The 18,816-nt window shown below is 39.8% G+C and overlaps 1 protein-coding gene across 2 annotated transcripts in view; it reads right to left on the bottom strand.

Annotated features, from left to right (window-relative positions):
* LOC140334993 (uncharacterized) overlaps positions 1–18,816 on the bottom strand; it is a 39,659-nt gene that overhangs the window by 17,532 nt on the left and 3,311 nt on the right. Inside the window, exons 2-8 of one of the 2 annotated variants that reach the window (XM_072417320.1) lie at positions 18,343–18,663; positions 14,878–15,177; positions 13,029–13,313; positions 10,415–10,522; positions 8,016–8,333; positions 6,723–7,070; positions 5,373–5,684 (exon numbers count right to left, since the gene is read on the bottom strand). In XM_072417320.1, coding sequence (XP_072273421.1) covers positions 5,373–5,684; positions 6,723–7,070; positions 8,016–8,333; positions 10,415–10,522; positions 13,029–13,313; positions 14,878–15,177; positions 18,343–18,663 — 1,992 coding nt within the window. The remainder of the gene's footprint in view (positions 1–5,372; positions 5,685–6,722; positions 7,071–8,015; positions 8,334–10,414; positions 10,523–13,028; positions 13,314–14,877; positions 15,178–18,342; positions 18,664–18,816) is intronic. The other variant, XM_072417321.1, reaches the window with a different exon arrangement.

The raw sequence follows: 18,816 nt of genomic DNA, 5'->3' as shown, positions 1-18,816 counted from the left end.
TTAGCTCTGATGAGGTCATTGGCCACTTTAGTAAGGGCTGTTTCAGTGGAGTGAGCAGCTCTAAAACCAGACTGGAGGGGGTCAAGGAGAGAGTTATCCTGAGGCAATTCCGCTCCAAAATACCTCTGCTAAAATCATAGCCCAGGAGTTGTTTTCAGCCGAGTAGGAGTGGCCTAAAGAGCTACTTACTGATCAAAGAACCCCGTTTATGTCCAGGGTGACTAAAGAGCTTTGTAAACTCTTAAAGGTGACTCAGCTACGCACATCGGTGTATCAACCTCAAACAGACGGCTTAGTAGAATGTTTTAACAAATCTTTAAAACAGATGCTGTGGAAGGTAGTAGATAAAGACAGGAAAAATTGGGACTGTCTACTCCCCTATTTGATGTTTGCTATCCGGGAGGTACCCCAATCCTCAACCGGATTCAACCGAAATTTAAAGTTCCCCTCATAGAAGTGTCATTGGGCATGTGGCACAAATGCAGGACAGAATTGTGCAGGTTATGCCGTTGGTTAAACAGCATCTGGCCCAAGTGCAGTTGGCGCAGCAGGGAATTTTTAACCAGGGTGCCCGTATCCGTACTTTTGCCCCTGGGGATAGAGTTTTGGTACTAGTTCCCACGGTGGAAAGTAAATTCCTAGCCAATTGGCAGGTCCCCTATGAGGTAATGGAAAAACTGAGTGACGTAAATTATAAGATTAGCCAACCTGGTAGGCAGAAAACAGAGCAAATTTACCATGTAAATTAACCGCATTAACCGTGAGGACCACCGAACTACCTGGTCGGTCTGACTCTGTAATCCCTGAAGTCTGGATACCAGACACCTTGTCAAAGAGTCAACAACAGGAATTGTGCTGCCTTCATTGCATCTTAGCAGAGACAATAGTATTGACATACATTAGCTTTTCTACTGCCCTCTAGTGGTTGTTTTTTGTAAGCAGTCTTTGCATAATATATTCTAGCCAGCAACAGGAAATTATCTAGATTTACAGGATGGTGAAAGGCCCGCCTAGTCTCCGCTACAAAATAGGGATATGTTCTCCAACTTGCCTGGACAAACATCCATGGCTACACATGATATTATCACCCCTCCAGGTGAAAGGGTAAGATTAAAACCCTATTGAATTCCTGAAGCTAGACGAGAGGTAATACGTCAGGAAGTTAAAAAAAATGCTTGAATTGGGGGTTATAGAGGAGTCCAATAGCAATTGGTCCAGCCCTATTGTGTTAGTTCCCAAACCAGATGGGAGCTGGAGAGTCTGCAATGATTACCGGAAGCTGAATCAGATCACAAAATTTGACACCTATCCTTTGCTCTGGATAGACGAGTTGATTGATCGGTTGGGGAATGCTAGATACATGACCACCTTAGATCTTACCAAAGGATATTGGCAGATCCCCCTATCTGAGTCAGCTAAGTTGAAAACTGCTTTTGTGACCCCTGACGGAGCATTCCAGTATCGAAATATGCCCTTCGGACTATTATTCATGGTGCAGATTGGGCCTCGCATTTAGTAAAGGTTTAGGCAGTGCTAAACGCGCTAAGGAAAGTCCGGTTTGTTGCAAACCCTAAAAAATGCGCTATTGGGTTAGAAGAAGCCAAATATCTGGGGTACACCACTGGAAGAGGAATAATAAAGCCCCAGAAAAAGAAAGTAGAGGCCACCCAGAATTGGCCATGCCCAAGTAATAAAAAGCAGGTTTGTGCTTTCTTGGGGATCGCCGGCTATTACAGGCGCTTTATTGCTCACTTTGCATCCCTGGCCATTCCCCAGGCAAATTTGACAACAGGGAAAGAATCATTAATGGTTAAATGGTCCCCAGAAGCAGAAGCTGAATTTGGGGCATTAAAGAAGACTTTGTGTAGTGAGCCAGTGCTATATTCTCTGGACTTTAGTAAGGAGTTTTTGGTGCAGACAGATGCGTCCGTTGTCGGACTAGGAGCAGTGCTATCCCAGGTTCAAAATAGGGAAGAACACCCCATTGTTTACCTCTGTCAGAAGTTAAAGGCCCATGAGTTAAATTATGCTACGATTGAAAAAGAATGTTTAGCTGTGAAGTGGGCTCTTGATTCCTTGAGGTACTATCTGCTGGGCTGATAAAGTTTCTGCTAATAACCGATAATTCCCCATTAAAATTGATGACCCAAAACAAGGAGACTAACAGGAGGGTAATAGATGGTACTTAGCCCTTCAAGAATTTAGTTTTACTGTCGAGCATCATCCTGATGTACAGATGGGGAATGACGATGCTTTATGTCGGGTTCATACCTACTTGACAGCCTGTGTCCCAACCCTAAGGTTGAAACAAGGGGGGGGTATGTAAAAGCTGGTCAAATAAATCACAGGGTTTCGTCACAGACTTTGTTGCAAAAGATATATGTGTAATGCACCTGGGCACACAAACCACAACCAACTCCAGATATCCCTCAATCAGGCTTTATTCAGTGTCATAAAGCACAGTAAGGGTTAAGTCCAAATAGGCAAAGTACAAAGGGGTAAGGCAAAGACAGGTCAAGAACAATCCGAGGTCAGGGCTGGCAGCAGGCAGAATGGTCAGTAACAATCCGAGGTCAGGGCAGGCAGAGTTCAAGCAGAGTCAACTTCAGACCAGGTCACTAAGGAGATGACAAAAGCAGGTAAACTTAACCAACACAAGGATACACCCAAGCACACTGAGTTCACAGAGGCTTATAGCGGGCAATGGTGTACAGGACAGGTTCTCCTTAAATGGCCAGAGTGACCAATAGCCTTGCGCCACCTGGCGCCGTCTGATAAGAGACTAACTGAATCCCCTGCGGCCGATTGGCCGCAGGAAATTCAAACTAACTGTGTCCCGCCCCGGGGCGAGGCAGCCGAGTGCCATGCCCTCGGGGGGTACAAGAGGGACGCATTGTAGCACGCGCACCTCTTCCTACAGCACCCCTAGGACGTGCACTACTTTGCACATGCAAAGGAGTGCTGAGAGCAGGATATGCAGTAACCACATCTGAAGGGATGCAAGGGATGCTGCCTGGCTGAACAGTAGTTTGGCCAGGACGGATCCCTCCGCCTGCAGAGACAGACAAGCTGCGAGCAGAGCAGCAACCTCGGCCATGCTGCCTGCTACAGCGGCGTCTCCCTCTGTGGCTGGGATCCCCAGGGATACCGCGGGCTCGCAGGATGGGTAAGTCCCTTACAATATGGTTAGGGCTTTAGAGTCCTGAACAGCACGAGGTTGGGCTGGATTTTTAGTTAGGGGACTAACAATCAGTTAGGGGCCGGGTGGCCAGGCTTTCTTTTTGCTGTTTATTTATTTTACCTGTTTTGTGTGGAAATAGTGTTAAGTGAAATAAACCTTTGATGCACTTAAAACTTGCTGGCCCTGTTTCCTGCTTGAAACACCCCCATTGCTATGGGGATCCCACAATATATTGCAGAAAAAGTATTAAAAAAGAGTAGCAGAAAGGGCATCAGGAATACAGTCATGTGAAAAAGTATGTACATCTCATGAAACTGATTTTCTTTCACATATTTGAACAAGCAAAGATTGGATTTTCATACAGACAGTACCTTTCAGATAAGGATAATAAATACATACTTGATAATAATATACTTACATGGTATATTCATTATATTAATTTAAGTGAAGATGCAGATTTTTCATTTGGAAAACAAAATAAGTACACCTCTAAATTTAGCACCACATTATATCCAATGAATTAGAATCTGGTGTTCCAGATTAGGTTCCAATAATAAAACATCCTTAGGGAGTATGCTGGTGGATCCTTACCAGAACCTCCGATATGGAGGGTGTAGTGCTCTGTTCACTATTGTGTGAGAAGAGAGTCTGCAATGTTTACTATAGAACGGATAGGTGGTGAGTACTATGAAAGGTAACTAGGGTACAAACTGGCTTTCTTGCTAGTTACTATTTACCCGTCAGGGTACTATTTGATCACTAGTTGCTAACTTGAAAGCTGAAGTGTTCCTATATTACCTTTAGTAATACACACCTCCCGCTGGCCCTATAGTAAACAGAACAGACTCTCTTTTTTGTTTCTTCCTGCAAACACAAACATTTTATAGTGCATGGTTAACCCCCCTAGCGCCCGGGCATCACAGCAGGACCATCGGATCGCTGCTGGAGCGTGGGGCAAAGGTAAGGGGGGCTCTTAAAGTTACCCCGAGTGTGACTCGGAATTACCGCTTTTGCAAGTAAAAGCCACCCCGAGTCACACTTGGCATTACTGTTAGGGGGGTTAACCTCCCTAGTGTTTCTTTTTTTTTCCGGTTTTATATGTCTAAAAGCAGTACATTGTTTTTCATGAAAATTTATTTTACAGTATAATATAATAGTATGAGTATAATAAAGTTTGAAACACAAAATCATGTAAAAACAATAAATTGAATAAATTAAAAAAGTTTAGATATTAAAAAAAAATTTAAATTTTACACCCCCCACCCTTTTACTTACCTGCCATCCCTCCTGCCACCTCAAAAAACACAGACACCTGCTTGGGATTAAAATGGATGGCAAGCAGCTGTTTATTTAACAAAGATAACTTCTTTAATGCAACAATAAATAACCAATAAATAAAACCATGTTAAATAACATACATCACCTAACATTAACATAACATAAGTGTAGCATAATATTATACATAATATCTGCAAATTGCTAAACATGTACAAACTTTCTTTAACCAATTATAATTAAGTCTGTAAACTAAAACCCATTATTTAAACCACTGTGCCCGCTTGCACTATATCCAAAAACCAAATCCATTTTAACCACCAGGTTGCAGGTCTAGTAAGGGTAATGTCTGCTGTACTGAGTGTAATTAACCATTTGAACCCCAATGGCCCCTAGCCGCCCAGCACCACCTCAGGGGCCCCACCATAACACTAATAATGGGAACCCTACCACTAGGTTGCCCTTCCAAAATGACCAACAGGACTTTTACCCTCCTAAATCCCAACTGCCACACTTCCTATGACACACAAATGGAGGGTAGGTGGGAAATTTTCTTCCTGCAAAAATTCTGTTTCTCGCTTCCGATGGATCCAGTACTTAACCCCTCCACACTTCCTACCCAGCCCCTAACTAATCCCACCTCTCTATCCTCAACTTACTATTAACCCATACCACTCCTGCGGGGGGCTGCTCTCCCATACGGGTCATGCCGGCCCTGCGGGCCTCCCTGTACATAGGATTGTGACCGGCTCCCCTCCCTCATGTGAGAGAAGGGGTGAAGGTCTCATACTTTCTGAAGAACAGAGGAACAGAGAGACACTTCAATGGTAAATACAGATGGTGGGGCAGCTGGAGGTCCTGTATCCATGTTAATACTTTCCTGTGATGTGTCCGGTAATTTTATGTTTTGCCTCACCTGGGTCCTGTATGGAGATCTCTCTGTGTTCTGGCCTTTCCATGGATTCATGTTTCCATGTCACTTTCATGATAAATTTTGGGATCAGTAGGATTTTCCCAGGAATTTTATATTGACTGTCAAGCTTAAATGTGCCATCTGTATTGTCGGTGTACTTCTCCTCCCTTGGTGTCTCCTCTTGGTTCTGGGGAGGCTCGTGGCTCCAAGTGATCCTAATATCTTTTGGGTAAAAGTTCAGGAGGGTTATACAACCCACCACATCTCCTGAGTCCGTGACTGAGAGTTTAATTGGCTGCTGAAGTTCTGGTTTGCCTAAAAAAAGAAAAAATTCTATCCACCCACTTCTTCATTACTGTATACAAGCAGCAGGGAATTGGGCATCTGATACATACAAATTGTGTAATGGATGCTGAACATTCAATGACAGTTGAAGCTGCCCAAGAGAGTCACAGCCCATCTCTATACTGAGTATTACTCATCCTCATCTGTAGGCTGTCAATTTACAATTCTAAACCTGGAAGTTATGAATGCTATTTGTTAGTTATAAACTGATCACTCCATTAGTGCGAGGCATTATTGACTTGTCTCTGAGGGGCCTATGTGCAGCATCCTGACCTCACCATGGAATGAGATATTGTTAGGGACTGACCACAACTTGGAAATGAGTGAAGAGAGCTTGTTATGTGACTGGTCTGGAGATATTTGGACAATATAATGATATGCACCTACACAAAGCTAAGATGTTTCACATGCTGTGCCGCTAATTGTCTCCTAGGGAAGCACAAAATCCAATGACCCTCAATAGTTCTGTGTCATTAACATGTATAAGGCAATTTTTGAAGCAAATAAATCTTCCAGGTTTTTAGGAAGAAACCCAGACAAACAAGGATGGAACATACAAACACCATGTAGATAGTATCCTGCCTGAGATATATACCCAGAACCCTAATGCCAGGGTCACTGAGCCACCCCGCCACCCAGTATAAAATGAAAAGCATAAAATACACTCTTAGGGGCCTCTGAAGTCAGCTAATCATGCTTCTCAGTGCATTTCCTACACACATTAACACCTCAGGAGCCAGAACTTCTCACTATATCCTAACATAACCTGTGCAGGGTGTTTGGCACTTCTCCATCTCCTGTAATCAATGTGTTTGCACAAAGCCCAGCAGTGATGAATAATAACCATTTGGAACCATACACAGGGCTGGGCAATATTCTTATGGTCATTATTGTAGACAGGCAGTAAGAAAATAGTTTTGTCTGCTTTGGAACTGGGCTGAAGTTTTGTTTTTGTTATAAAAGTGAAAGTACTTTTTAAGGATAGTAGGGAACAGATCATGAACTCACCCAGCATCTGTAAGGGTCCAGTTGTCCTTTCTATTGGTTCCTCCAGACTGGGATGGTTCACTCTGCAGATGACCTCTGACCCCTCATCCACTGGTGATGGGGTGAACTCTAGAAGTGCTGTATGGGTAAATGTTTTATTTGGCTGAGGCCGGGAGCTGCTGCTAGGAATTTTGTATCTCCCACTGTTGTTTATATTGGTTAATTCCTCTTTTCCCTTTTCTTTCAAAAACCAATCCACAGACAGCTCATCGGGGTAGAAGCGTGACATTGTGCATTGCAGTTGTATTTGTTTCCCGACAATCAATTTTGGAGTTTTTATTATCCCAACTTCTGGCTGTAAAAGAAAATCTAGGAGACAAAATGGTAAGAAAATATATTTCATCATTGAAAAATATTTATATATATATATATTTCTATATTGTATATTATTATGTAATCAGTATTTTTTAATTTATTTGGAAGTTCTAATCAGACAATAATGTAAAATAAAATAAATGGTTTGCTGAAAAGACATATAGATTAATGTGCAAGTTAGATATGAAAATGGACAATCATCACCATAAATGTATATCTAATACAGGGAAAATCAATGGTTCCACCTACTTTTCTCTCCCTCCCTGCCCCTGGGATTAAAGACAAAATAAATCTTTTAAAAACCCATGCAGGAAGATTTGTCTTTTTTTCCTGTGTCATTGGACCTGATTTATTGCAGCTCTCCAAGGCTGGAGAGGATACACTTTCTTTAGTGAAGCTAGGTGATCCAGCAAACCTGGAATAGACCACCAATAAAAATAACCTCATAGTGGTTTCAACTTTCATTACATTATTATGTTTCTGTGTAATCACGCTCCCATGTTTGACCTTAAATATCTGACTACAGAATCATTTTATTACTGGTTTTAGACATTTATATGAAGATCCATATAATATTTATATATATATATATATATATATATATATATATATATATATACATATATAATAAATATATCCATATAATATATAAATGGGATACATGCACTCATTTATAGGAAGTTTTACCATCTTTCCCCTCTCTAATCTTTGCATGATTTGAGCTTTTGAGCTTTTTTATGAAAGAGGATACGTCAGTCCTTGCAGGTTATTAGTGGGATCCAGGCTGTTCTGTGGCTGTTGGGAAATGTATTAATAATGTGACAAGTTAGATATTCAGAATAGGTCATTTTAGTGAAATGGTGGGTGCAATTTTCTTTTTGGCAATCAACTATGTAAATTGTTTGGAAAAGCTTGTCCCAGATAAAGCATTGCCCATACCTTTATTCTTGTTATAACCGCCTCTCCATTCTGTGCATTTTGGATGTTTCAGTTTCCTGTGTTCCACCACAGCCTGTACAACATACTCCTCATCTTCCTCAATCTCCCCTCTGAGACTTTCACAAGTGCTGGTGGCGTTGAAGGTTCCATCTTGGTTTGGATCCATTGTAATTTTGGATTTTATGGTGCGGGGCTGAGTACTTGATGGTGGCTGTATCACCTTCCAAGATACAGTAATCTCCTCAGGATAGAAATGATCCACATCCAAGCTAAAAGTGCCATCTGGGAAGCGATTGATCCTTCTCACCTTTGGAAGTCCTGCAACACCAAACGATAAGAATGATGATAGGGGAGTATAGGCTGTTCACTTAGCAAGGGGTATTTCACCTGTGTAAATGTGGGGAAGCTCCGCTGACTTCAGCCATCCAATCATGGGAAAAAACATCCTGTTTTTTAATATTTCTTTGCACATGGGTATTCTTTATAAAGTGAACTGTCACCACATGCACTGAGCCAAGTGAATTATGCCTTGCAAGGTGATAATTTATTTTGGTAGGTGAACAACCAAAATTCTAGCATTTTAAAATTATTAATGCCTCCAACTATTAAGTACCAAACTTTTATACTTAACTTTCCTTGCCTTCTTGAAATGTAAAAATCACACAGCCTATTCACCCAAAGTCTAAATGCGTTACTCTGCTCTCCATTCTTGAATTTTGAAAAGCCAGCTACTGTTTGGGCTTAAACTAAACCTAAAATGGTACGTAACTTTATAAACATAAATTTACAGTATATGGCTGCATCCTTAAAAATAATAATAGCAAAATTTCTATTACTTTATATGATGTGTAGTATGTTCATATAGCACTGGGGTTAGGCTTTGTTTACCACTCATTGAGCCAATGCCAGCATAGGTTCTAAAGCTGCATACACACCTGGAATAATTATCATTGAAAATGAATGATTAATGACCGGTCGTCCGATAATCGTTAACAAAAAAGGTGCACTACTGACCAACAACACCGGCGAGCGAGGAAACTAACGACTGTCCCATCAGAATTGATTGCGCATTGACCGTTCACGATCTATTCTGTGTACGGTCGTTCAGTGACCGTGAATGTTCTGAGCATGTGCGATGAACGAATGCCATTCGTTCTTTATATATATATATATATATATATATATATATATATATATATATATACACATGCACATATTTATATTTGTGTGTATATATTTGTGTCTGTATGTGTGTAATTATATATATATATATATATATATATATATATATATATGTGGTGTGTGTATGTGCATAATTTGGTCAGTTTCCAGCGCTGTTCTTCATCCAGTTCCAGCGATCTTCAATTTTAAAACTTACCTTACCTAGCAGCCAAGTATTAACAAATGACACATTTTTTTTTTGAAAAATACAAAATTTTTATTATTAAACATATAAAACCATAACAAATAAAAAATAAAAAAGTATTTTCTACTGGACTTGCTTTATCTCTTTTATGAGAGCCTCCAGGGCCCTTGTTGCGTTCACACACGTTCTTTTTATAACAAATTTCAGACCCTTACTTCCTGTACATTACTTCCTCCGGTACACGTCACTTCCTGTATCGTTCAAACGATCGCATCTAGCATGTGTACATTATCTTTGAATGATCGTATCATTATCTGCATGTACATAATCGGCACTATACGATCATTCACAGATATTGTTAATTGTTGATTGTTCATTTTTAAATGACAATTATTGAAGGTGTGTACGTAGCTTAAGACTCTGGTATTGGCTTGTTCAATGATGGATCTGAATAGGTCACAGCAATATAACTAAAGGCCTATTGTACGTAGACATTGAACTTGGAAGCTTGCTCACCAATAAAACCAAACGCATATTCAGTTCACATAAATCCTTCCCCAATAAATGTATCAATTATCTTGTCTAAATTTATTTAAGAGACGCTCTCATAGCACAAGTAAGAAAAGTCACTCACCTCCTTGCCCCCTTACACTTAGTTACCGGTGTTGTGTCTCTTTTCCCCACAATACAAAGCCTCACCGGTTCCAGTTCTTCAGTCTAGCAACCAAACTCTAGGCTTGAGGAGTTTAAATTACTCAGAAAGTGATCTCATTGGCTGTGGAGCAGGATATGTCCCCTGCCAGAGGCACTGTCACTTACTTTAGTATAGGCAAGGTGGAAGTGTCCGTTTAAACAATCCCAGCAAACCTTTAGTTGTAGAATATAATAAATGTTTTGTAAAAGACAAAGTTATATTCTTATAAGAAAGTGGTATATTTGTCTGGTTATAGGATATCCATGTTAAACCATTGTTAGTGTAGCAGACAATATGCCAGTCTTCATTGCTATGTAATGAAATGTCCCAATCACTTACGTCTTTTTCTTTCCTTAATGAATAGCAGAATAATAATTATAGCTGCGGTGGTTATGACCAGCATTACACTGGCAATTACAGTGTGCTTTTTATATTGTGCTGTCAGATCTGGAACAAAAGAAAATGTAGATTACTATTTATCTGTTTGCTTTATACTCCTTACATTTACACTGATATTAAAGAAGCCTGATCATAAAATAAAAATCTTGGCTATCATTGCTGAACTCTCTTTATAAAAACAATACATGTAAGGAACTTACCCATCCTGCCAGCCAGGGTGTCTCTCTCTGCAGGCGGAGGGATCCGTCCTGGCCAAACTACTGTTCAGCCAGGCGGCATCCCTTGCATCTCTATGGATGTGGTTACAGAAAAACCTGTTCTCAGCTCTCCTTTGGATGTGCAAAGTAGTGCACGTTCTAGGGGTGCTGTGGGAATAGGTGTGCGCGCTACCATGCATGCCTCTTGTACCCCCTGAGGGCGTGGCACTCTGCTGTTAGGCCGCAGGGAAATCGGTCATCCTCCAATCAAATGGCGCCAGGTGGTGCAAGGTCATTGGTCACTCTGGCCATTTAAGGAGAACCTGTCCTGACCACCACTGCCCGCTATAAGCCTGTGTGAACACAGTGTGCTTGGGCGCGTCCTTGTGTTGGTTTATGCTAATCCTGTTTGTCATTTCCTATAGTGACCTGGTCTGAAACCTGACTCTTGCCTGAACTCTGCCTGCCCTGACCTCGGATTGTTAATGACCATTCTTGTCTGCTGCCTGCCCTGACCTCAGATTGTTCCTGACCTGCCTTTGCCTTACCTTCCTGTACTTTGCTTTCAGACTTATTTTATTGTGTTTTATGACAATAATAAAACGTTATAAAAGGATATCTGGAGTTGATTGTGGTTTGTGTGCCCAGGCGCATTACAATAGAAGTGTGGTTATTGTCCTGATTGAAATAGGTAACTCCAAACATAACAAAGCCAGAGACAGCCAGGCAACAAGAATGGGGAGCATTATATAAAAATATTGTTATACGCGGTAAGTGGATTGCCAAAACTACCAGATTCAGGGGACAAGTATATTGATTGTCAAAAAAAAATATTTTTTGCTCAATCCGAGATGTGCTGGCCTGGGTTTCTCTGGTGGTGTCTCCGGACATGTCAGAGGTATTCTATAGACATAAGACTATTATATATCTATATGAGGGTCTTCTAATATTATTACCACATTATCAGCAAGACATAGACAGTGGTGAAACTGAAAACACCCAGTATCATTTTTTGTAATATTATACTGTATGTCATGCATAGTAAGTTGTTTGATTATTACCCAAGATTGCTCATTATCATCTTGGACGAAAAACTAGTGTGTGTAAAGAGGTCAACCAACATTGTTATCTGTCAGGTAGATCACTAATCGATTGACCGGAGACTATGACTGCTATTGCCTATGGAGGAGTATGTAGCATATATAGCAACGTGCCACCCACGTCTCCTGCCCTCTCCATGGTGTCTTCAGTGCTTCTTTATTCTACTGTCATTAAAAATGATTATTAAAGATCATTTCCTGTGTCAGAAACCCGATGAGTACACTGTATGTTAAGTATTTTGGAACTCAATATCAAAAATCAATATCAGAATCAAAAATCAAGTTAAGAGATTTCTTAGAGCAGCTGACTTCCTGTAGGTAATCTGTCATACAGACACTGCAGGTCACCCTCCTGAACCTATAACAACAGATGATATATAAAGGTTGTTGACAGGCAAATTGGTGTTTCCAGCTAGAATGATGAAGTGCAGAACTGTTGTGTCAATACAGAAAGCATCTACATAGCATCCTATACATCTCATATCTAGCTTATCTAGGAAAAGCATGGTCAGTACTCCTAAAGCATATCTATGTATTTATTTATCTGGAATATATTTCATGTTAAGTGATTACAAAAAAAAGTACATGTACAGCAGACTGGAGGTGTTTGCAAACAGTTTTAGGCAGTACTACATCCAAAAAGAAGGTAACATTGGACTGAGTACATTATTTTTTTAGCAGGCATAAGGAGGCCGCAGAGTTGCCACACATTTGCTGCTCAGTGATAAACAAAACATGCACCACTCTGCTGGGCTTTGGACCGAAGAAACCTAGTGGTTGCTGCCTGATCCTCTCCCGGGCACCGAGTGTTTTATAGTAAGCGCCCAGTACCAGTAAATACCAAAGTAAAATTCTGCTAGTCTAAAAATGTCCTAAAACAGATCAACCTCTGCTGCAGCCTCTGACTTTGTGACTTGCTACAAAAAATATAGTTTGATCCCTGATGGAGAGGAGAGGAAATACTTCCTTCTTGTAGCAGACCCATGAAGTTATTTCTAAGTCACTTGATTGTAAAGTGGCTAAAATGTCCACTTTCATATTTGAATAGTAGATGACGCTATCCTCAAGGGCCACATACAAAGCAGAATTTTAAATTAAACTATTTGCAAACTGACAATTGCATTTCATGTAAATCGCATTTGCCATCATGGCATGAAAACCACCACCAATTCCTTCAGAAACAATATAGAGAGGCCATACGTTGTGAGTTACCTGTATTTATATATTTTGTTTTAAAATACATTTGATGCCACTCACCTGCGACTTTTACCAGTAGTCTCTCCACATGTGGGCTAGTAAGGGTTGCATGATCCACCACACATCTCAGCTCCATGTTAAAGTCTTGTTTTGTCGGAGTGAAGTAGTATACAGATTCCACAGCTGAGCTGCTAATCCTTTCAGTCTTGGCATTCTCTAACAGGGTGTCATTCAAAAACCAATTTACAGTGATGGATTCCGGGTAAAACCCAGAGACAATGCACACCAACCTCTGCTTCACATCCAGCTTAAACACTTGGGAAATAATGTGAACGGATGGGATATCTGCAAGGAGATTGGTAAACAGACAAATAGGTGAATATCCAATGTGGGAACACAGATAGCAAAGGAATCTGGAATGGGATTCTAATTCTTTTCTATTCTCTCCAAAAAGAAAAAAAATTGCTTAGAATGAGTTATTTACATTTTCTCCCATTCCTTTCCTTCCAGCTATGACTGGGCGAATTGTAAACTTTTATGTGTGTATTTTCATGATATCTCAGCATTTGTCCTGCAGCCTTCTGAGATGTGTGACATGGATAAATTAGGAGGCCTTGAGCAGGTGAGGGTATGAAAGGGAATAAGTAAAAGTGCAATTAATGGTGAAAGGTCCACTGTCCATGCACCTAGATTATATTAAATAAAGTAAAGTAAAAGTTATACCCTTATTCCACAAATATGGCCACAGTCAATTTATTATACAGCACCATCATATTATGCAGCGCTGTACAAAGTCCATAATTGTGTCACTAACTGTCCCTCATAGTCTTCATGTCCCTACCATAATCATATGTGATTATTGTAGTCTAAGTTCAATTGTTAGGGAGAAGCCAATTAACCTAACTGCATGAAACCTGAGTACTCGGAGGAAACCCACGCAGAACCTACAAACTCCATGCAGATAATGTCCTGGCTGGGGAGGAAACCCACGCAGAACCTGCAAACTCCATGCAGATAATGTCCTGGCTGGGGATCGAACCTGGGACCTAGCGCTGCAAAGGCTGGAGTGCTAACCCCTGAGCCACCATGCTGTTCCGGTATATAGCTTCTTTCAGTTTAGACCTTTTTTCATAATATATTTTATAATAAATTTAAGGTTAAACTGTTTTTATTTACCTGTAACTTTCTGAAGATTATGGGCATATGTTAAATATTAGCTTCTAATCTGAATTTATTTTACACATATGCAAATTTTTACAGAACAAGTTTATAAAGCGTGCAAGATGTTCTCTGATAAGATGGTCAGAGACCGTTTGCATGTTTTTTGGCTTTTAAAATAAACAGATGAGTTTAAATGTTTTTACACTTCTAGAATAAATAAATAGGGTTGAAGTTCAGGTCTTAATTTTAGCAAAACAGTTGCAAAGAAATTACCATTATAGCTATTCCTTACAGCTCCACTAGATGACAATTTAGGTCAGGAATTCACAAATGGAATTTAATTCACTAATTGGCTTTATAATCTCTATATTTATAATGGAAAATATTGAAATCATAGACAGACATACATTCTATCTTTTTTGGCACACCTTTACCCTGTCCCACAAACCAAAACTTAGGCCGGGAGCTTGGACAGTTCCCAAGAACTGCATTGTGGAAGTGCAGGAAGTTTATCTTGAAGGTCACTTGTTATCCCCACATGCTGAAGAAGTACCAAAACATAATCTGCATAATGAGGAGGATCAGGGACATTGATAGTAAGACTAACTGTGAGTTTGGAATGTTAAAAGTATTAATTTAATAGTGATGGTCTGGTTTATGGTTTGTAATTCCCTGACAGGTTTTATTTAATCCGTATTGCTCAGGCCTGTGTTTATTTAGTGCACTTTGTGAATGTGGAGTTTGTTACCTCCATACACCAGCTGGAAGTCCTCCTGGAGAGGGGCAGTAAGAGACTCATGTTGGACTCTACAGGAGAAGATTCGCTCTCTGTCCTCCTCAGTGGGTGTAATTTTTACTGAGCTCCTCACACTGTACGTCGCATCCGACTCTTTTTGAGGTTTTCCCATGATATCATTGCCCAGTATCTCTCCATCCCGAAGCCATTTAATATCAATGTCCACCGGATAGAATCCAGAAATAACACTTTGTAAGGAACTTTCTTTGTTTTTTACAACAACTTTGTTAGTAATAGTGATCTGTGGAGGAGCTGAAACATAAAGAGACATCATGTTATCCCATAAATTATAGTATATTGGCCACAATCTTTAAATATACAGTACTATTTTTAATTATGTGTGCTTGTGTGTTCACATATAGTTTAAAGTCACGCTTACAATGAGGCCTAAAGTAAGAAAAAAGAGTAGGTATATTATTTTTATTATCCAATATTTATATTATGCAGCACTTCACAAAGTCCATAGTCATGTCACTAGCTGTCCCTGAAAGGGGCCCACAATCTAATGTCCCTACAATAGTCATATATCCTTAATACAATCTAAGGTCAATTTTGGGGGAAGCCAATCAACCTAACTGCATGTTTTTGGAATGGGGGCATATTAGAGGAAACTTGTGCAAGCATGGGGAGAACCTGCAAACTCCATGCAGATAGCATCCTGGCTGACATTTGAACCAGGGACCTAATGCTACAAAGACTGCTAACCTATGAGCCACCATGTGTACCATACACTTGGAAATGTTGGATACATGCAGCATACGGTCATAAGTATTTCAGAGTTTTAATTCAGGGACCTTCCATGACAGGTTTGCTTTAAACACTGACTGAATCCTCTTTTTTACAGGTAAATCACTTCTGAAAAAGGTATCATGTTGCTTTTCTATATTCTATATTCATAATTCTATATTCATAACCTAAATATATTCACATCACATTCCATTCATAACTTGAATATAGAATTAGGTGAACCTGAGACAGGTCAGTGCCTGAAATATTTGGCACCAGAAGGAATCAAATGATAAAACACAAAATGGATAAAACTAATATAAACAGATTTCTGTAGGGTAAACTACAGATAGCCATAAGATAGCACAGACATTCAATGAGCCAGGTTGCCCTTGCATCTAATAGATTATAGTTGGTGCTTATAAGTTTGTTATAAACTTATAACACATAATACGTACACTTTTTGTAGAAAGGGGAAAACTGGTTCTCAATAGGTGGGAAGGAAGCCATTACCTGGACAAACTATTTCAAAACAGGGATGGAAAGCTTGGACACTTTATGACACTTGCACATTCTATGCCATTTGAATATCTGTTCTCTGGTAAATCATGCTGGGGAATGTTTAGGACAATGAATAGTGCTAACATCTTATCATTTTGAACAGGTTGCTATTTTATTTTATATCATTCTCGTTGATGGTCAGTGGCTGTCTGAAACAACCCCCCCCCCCCCAGCAATGTTGTTCTGTGGTTGGCAAAATCATAATAAAGTAATAACCACTAAGCACTGATGTTCAGTTTCTACTTCCCTGAACATATGCCTACATTTCACGCTTTCTCCCCCAGCCAACTTTAACACTTGGTACCTTAACCAATTGCTGAAGAACTAAACATGGTTCAATTGAACCATGATTTGGCAGGGGCAGGGTGTCCCACATGTTTTCGTGTTTTCATCTGGAAATGTCCATCAAAAAGTGCAGGTTGGCACCATGTGGAACACCCAAAACCAGTCCTATTTAGGGATGACTTGAACAATGGATTGTAGGCAACAGTGGTGCGGTTGTGACTGCTAGACTGACACTGAAAAATACTAAGGTAAGCCCTAAGTTGTGGTTAAAGCATCTCTCTGTACAAGATACTTATGTCAAAATATGATACCAATGTGGTCTGTTACTGATGTTGGTATCAGACAATAATGGAATATGTTTATCTGTAACAATCCCTCCTGAAATATAATTGATTTGGTATAATTAATTCCATAAATTGATGGTTAAGGTGATTTTTCCACCAATGTGATTTGATACTTTCGCTGGTACTAGATAACAATGAGGCATGAGGTATTTGTGACTCTTTGGATTTGTGACATATTGGAGTACAAGTGACAGACTTTGAACTATTTATTTAATTGGTTTAATTGTGAAAATCATTCCATTGATAGGTCATCAATGCTATTACGTTGTGTCAGTTTGAACCCAGTCAAATCTTAAAGCCAAATCTTGTTTTGCTATTCTTACACTATTTTGCCCCTTCCGTGACAGAAGTTTGAGGATCTGTCTGACTAGCTGCATGTGTGATTATCTGACAGCCTCTTTGGTTTTACTTGTTGCTGTGTTGTTGTTTGTAATGACCACTCCCCTTACATCAGGTGCAACTGGTGGTCATTACTGCTCCTCCATTTAGTCTGGCCTCACACTTCATGCTGTGCGGTTGATATTCACTGCTGGGTTGTGAATAGCTGGAGTGTTGAGCCATCCTGAGTTCCTGTTGATATCTGCTAATAAGATAAGTTGCTTTACTTTTGGTGTATTGGTGTTTTGTGGTTATTTAGTTTTTTACTAGGCCTCAGGGAGACACTGGGTCTTTCATAGGGGAAGGAACCAGTAGTCTCAAGCCAGACACTACTGCTAGGGCTATACAGGGCTAGTAGGGACTAGGTTCCCGTGTACGAGTATTTCCACCATCAGGGGATACTCATACTGTTAGGAGTTAGGGCTAGGCAAGGGGTGACCATTCCCTTTTCCTTAGTCATTTGAGGCCTAGTAGTGAGTAAAACCTTTCTGTTTCCTTCCCCTCCCCTGTTATTCGTGACAGTGTTGTTACATGACATAGAGGGTCACAGCACTCACAACTGCATTAATAGGCTATTTGGTGCTACAGTTATATACACCTTATTAATGGAAGAAACATAATGGACATGGGATATGTGGAATTGGGAAAAATCAAATATGTGAACAAGTAGGTGAAATCTTTGTCTCCTAGGTCTTATTTTAAGTAATGTTGTAAATAACTCTAATTGTTACTATTATAAAAGTATGTTTCTGCTTTATCTACTTTTTTGCTTGAAAACATAGATATAAAAATCCATATCATATAGAAGAATTTGGACTTTCTTTCTAAGTTCCTAATGTTTAACCCCTCTACTTGTTTATTTAGTGCCCTTCCTTGCTTGGTTGTTAACCTTCATTCCTTCTGTCAACATGCCTAACCTTTACCCCGACATATTGTTGATAGTTTGGTTACAATGCCTCATTAGCTGCAAAATTAGCCCTTGCTGGCCACTGTTGGACAGCCCCTTGCCCTATTCTACTTATAAGTAAGAATGGTATTGGCGGGTTTAGCATTGTTTAATTACTGAAACATCAAATTTTGTCAAACATTAACAGATTTTTGAACTTTGTTTTCATCAGCATACCTTGTACATCTAGCCGTATCTCCTTTTCCTCCTTCTCTGACTTGTAACTTGTTAAACATTTATAGATCCCTCCATCTGTTATAGTAATATTAGATATAGATAAATCAGCAATGCCATCTTCTGCCCTGGCTCTATAGGACATACGAGGATCTTTGGATTTCACTAGTACATTCTGAACACTTAATATTTCCTTTCCTTGAAAAAACCAAATTATTGAAAGAGATTTGCGATCAATGGTTGGGTCCTTGACTCTCAACGAGCAAGGAATGTCCACATTTTCCCCCATCATGCCTTGATGCTCTGATAGCCTTAATGCCCAACCTGTAGAGAAAAAATATATACATATATAAAACCATCATCAATTTGCTTTTATATTCAAATACCCAACAGTGTATATACCAATTAGCCAAAACATTAAACCCATTAACAGTGGAAGTGAATAACATGGATTATTTGGTTGCAGTGACACCTGGC

This window comes from Pyxicephalus adspersus, chromosome 7 (genome assembly GCF_032062135.1).
Source record: "Pyxicephalus adspersus chromosome 7, UCB_Pads_2.0, whole genome shotgun sequence".
NCBI lineage: Eukaryota > Metazoa > Chordata > Amphibia > Anura > Pyxicephalidae > Pyxicephalus > Pyxicephalus adspersus.
This window is presented reverse-complemented; position numbering and strand designations above follow the sequence as displayed.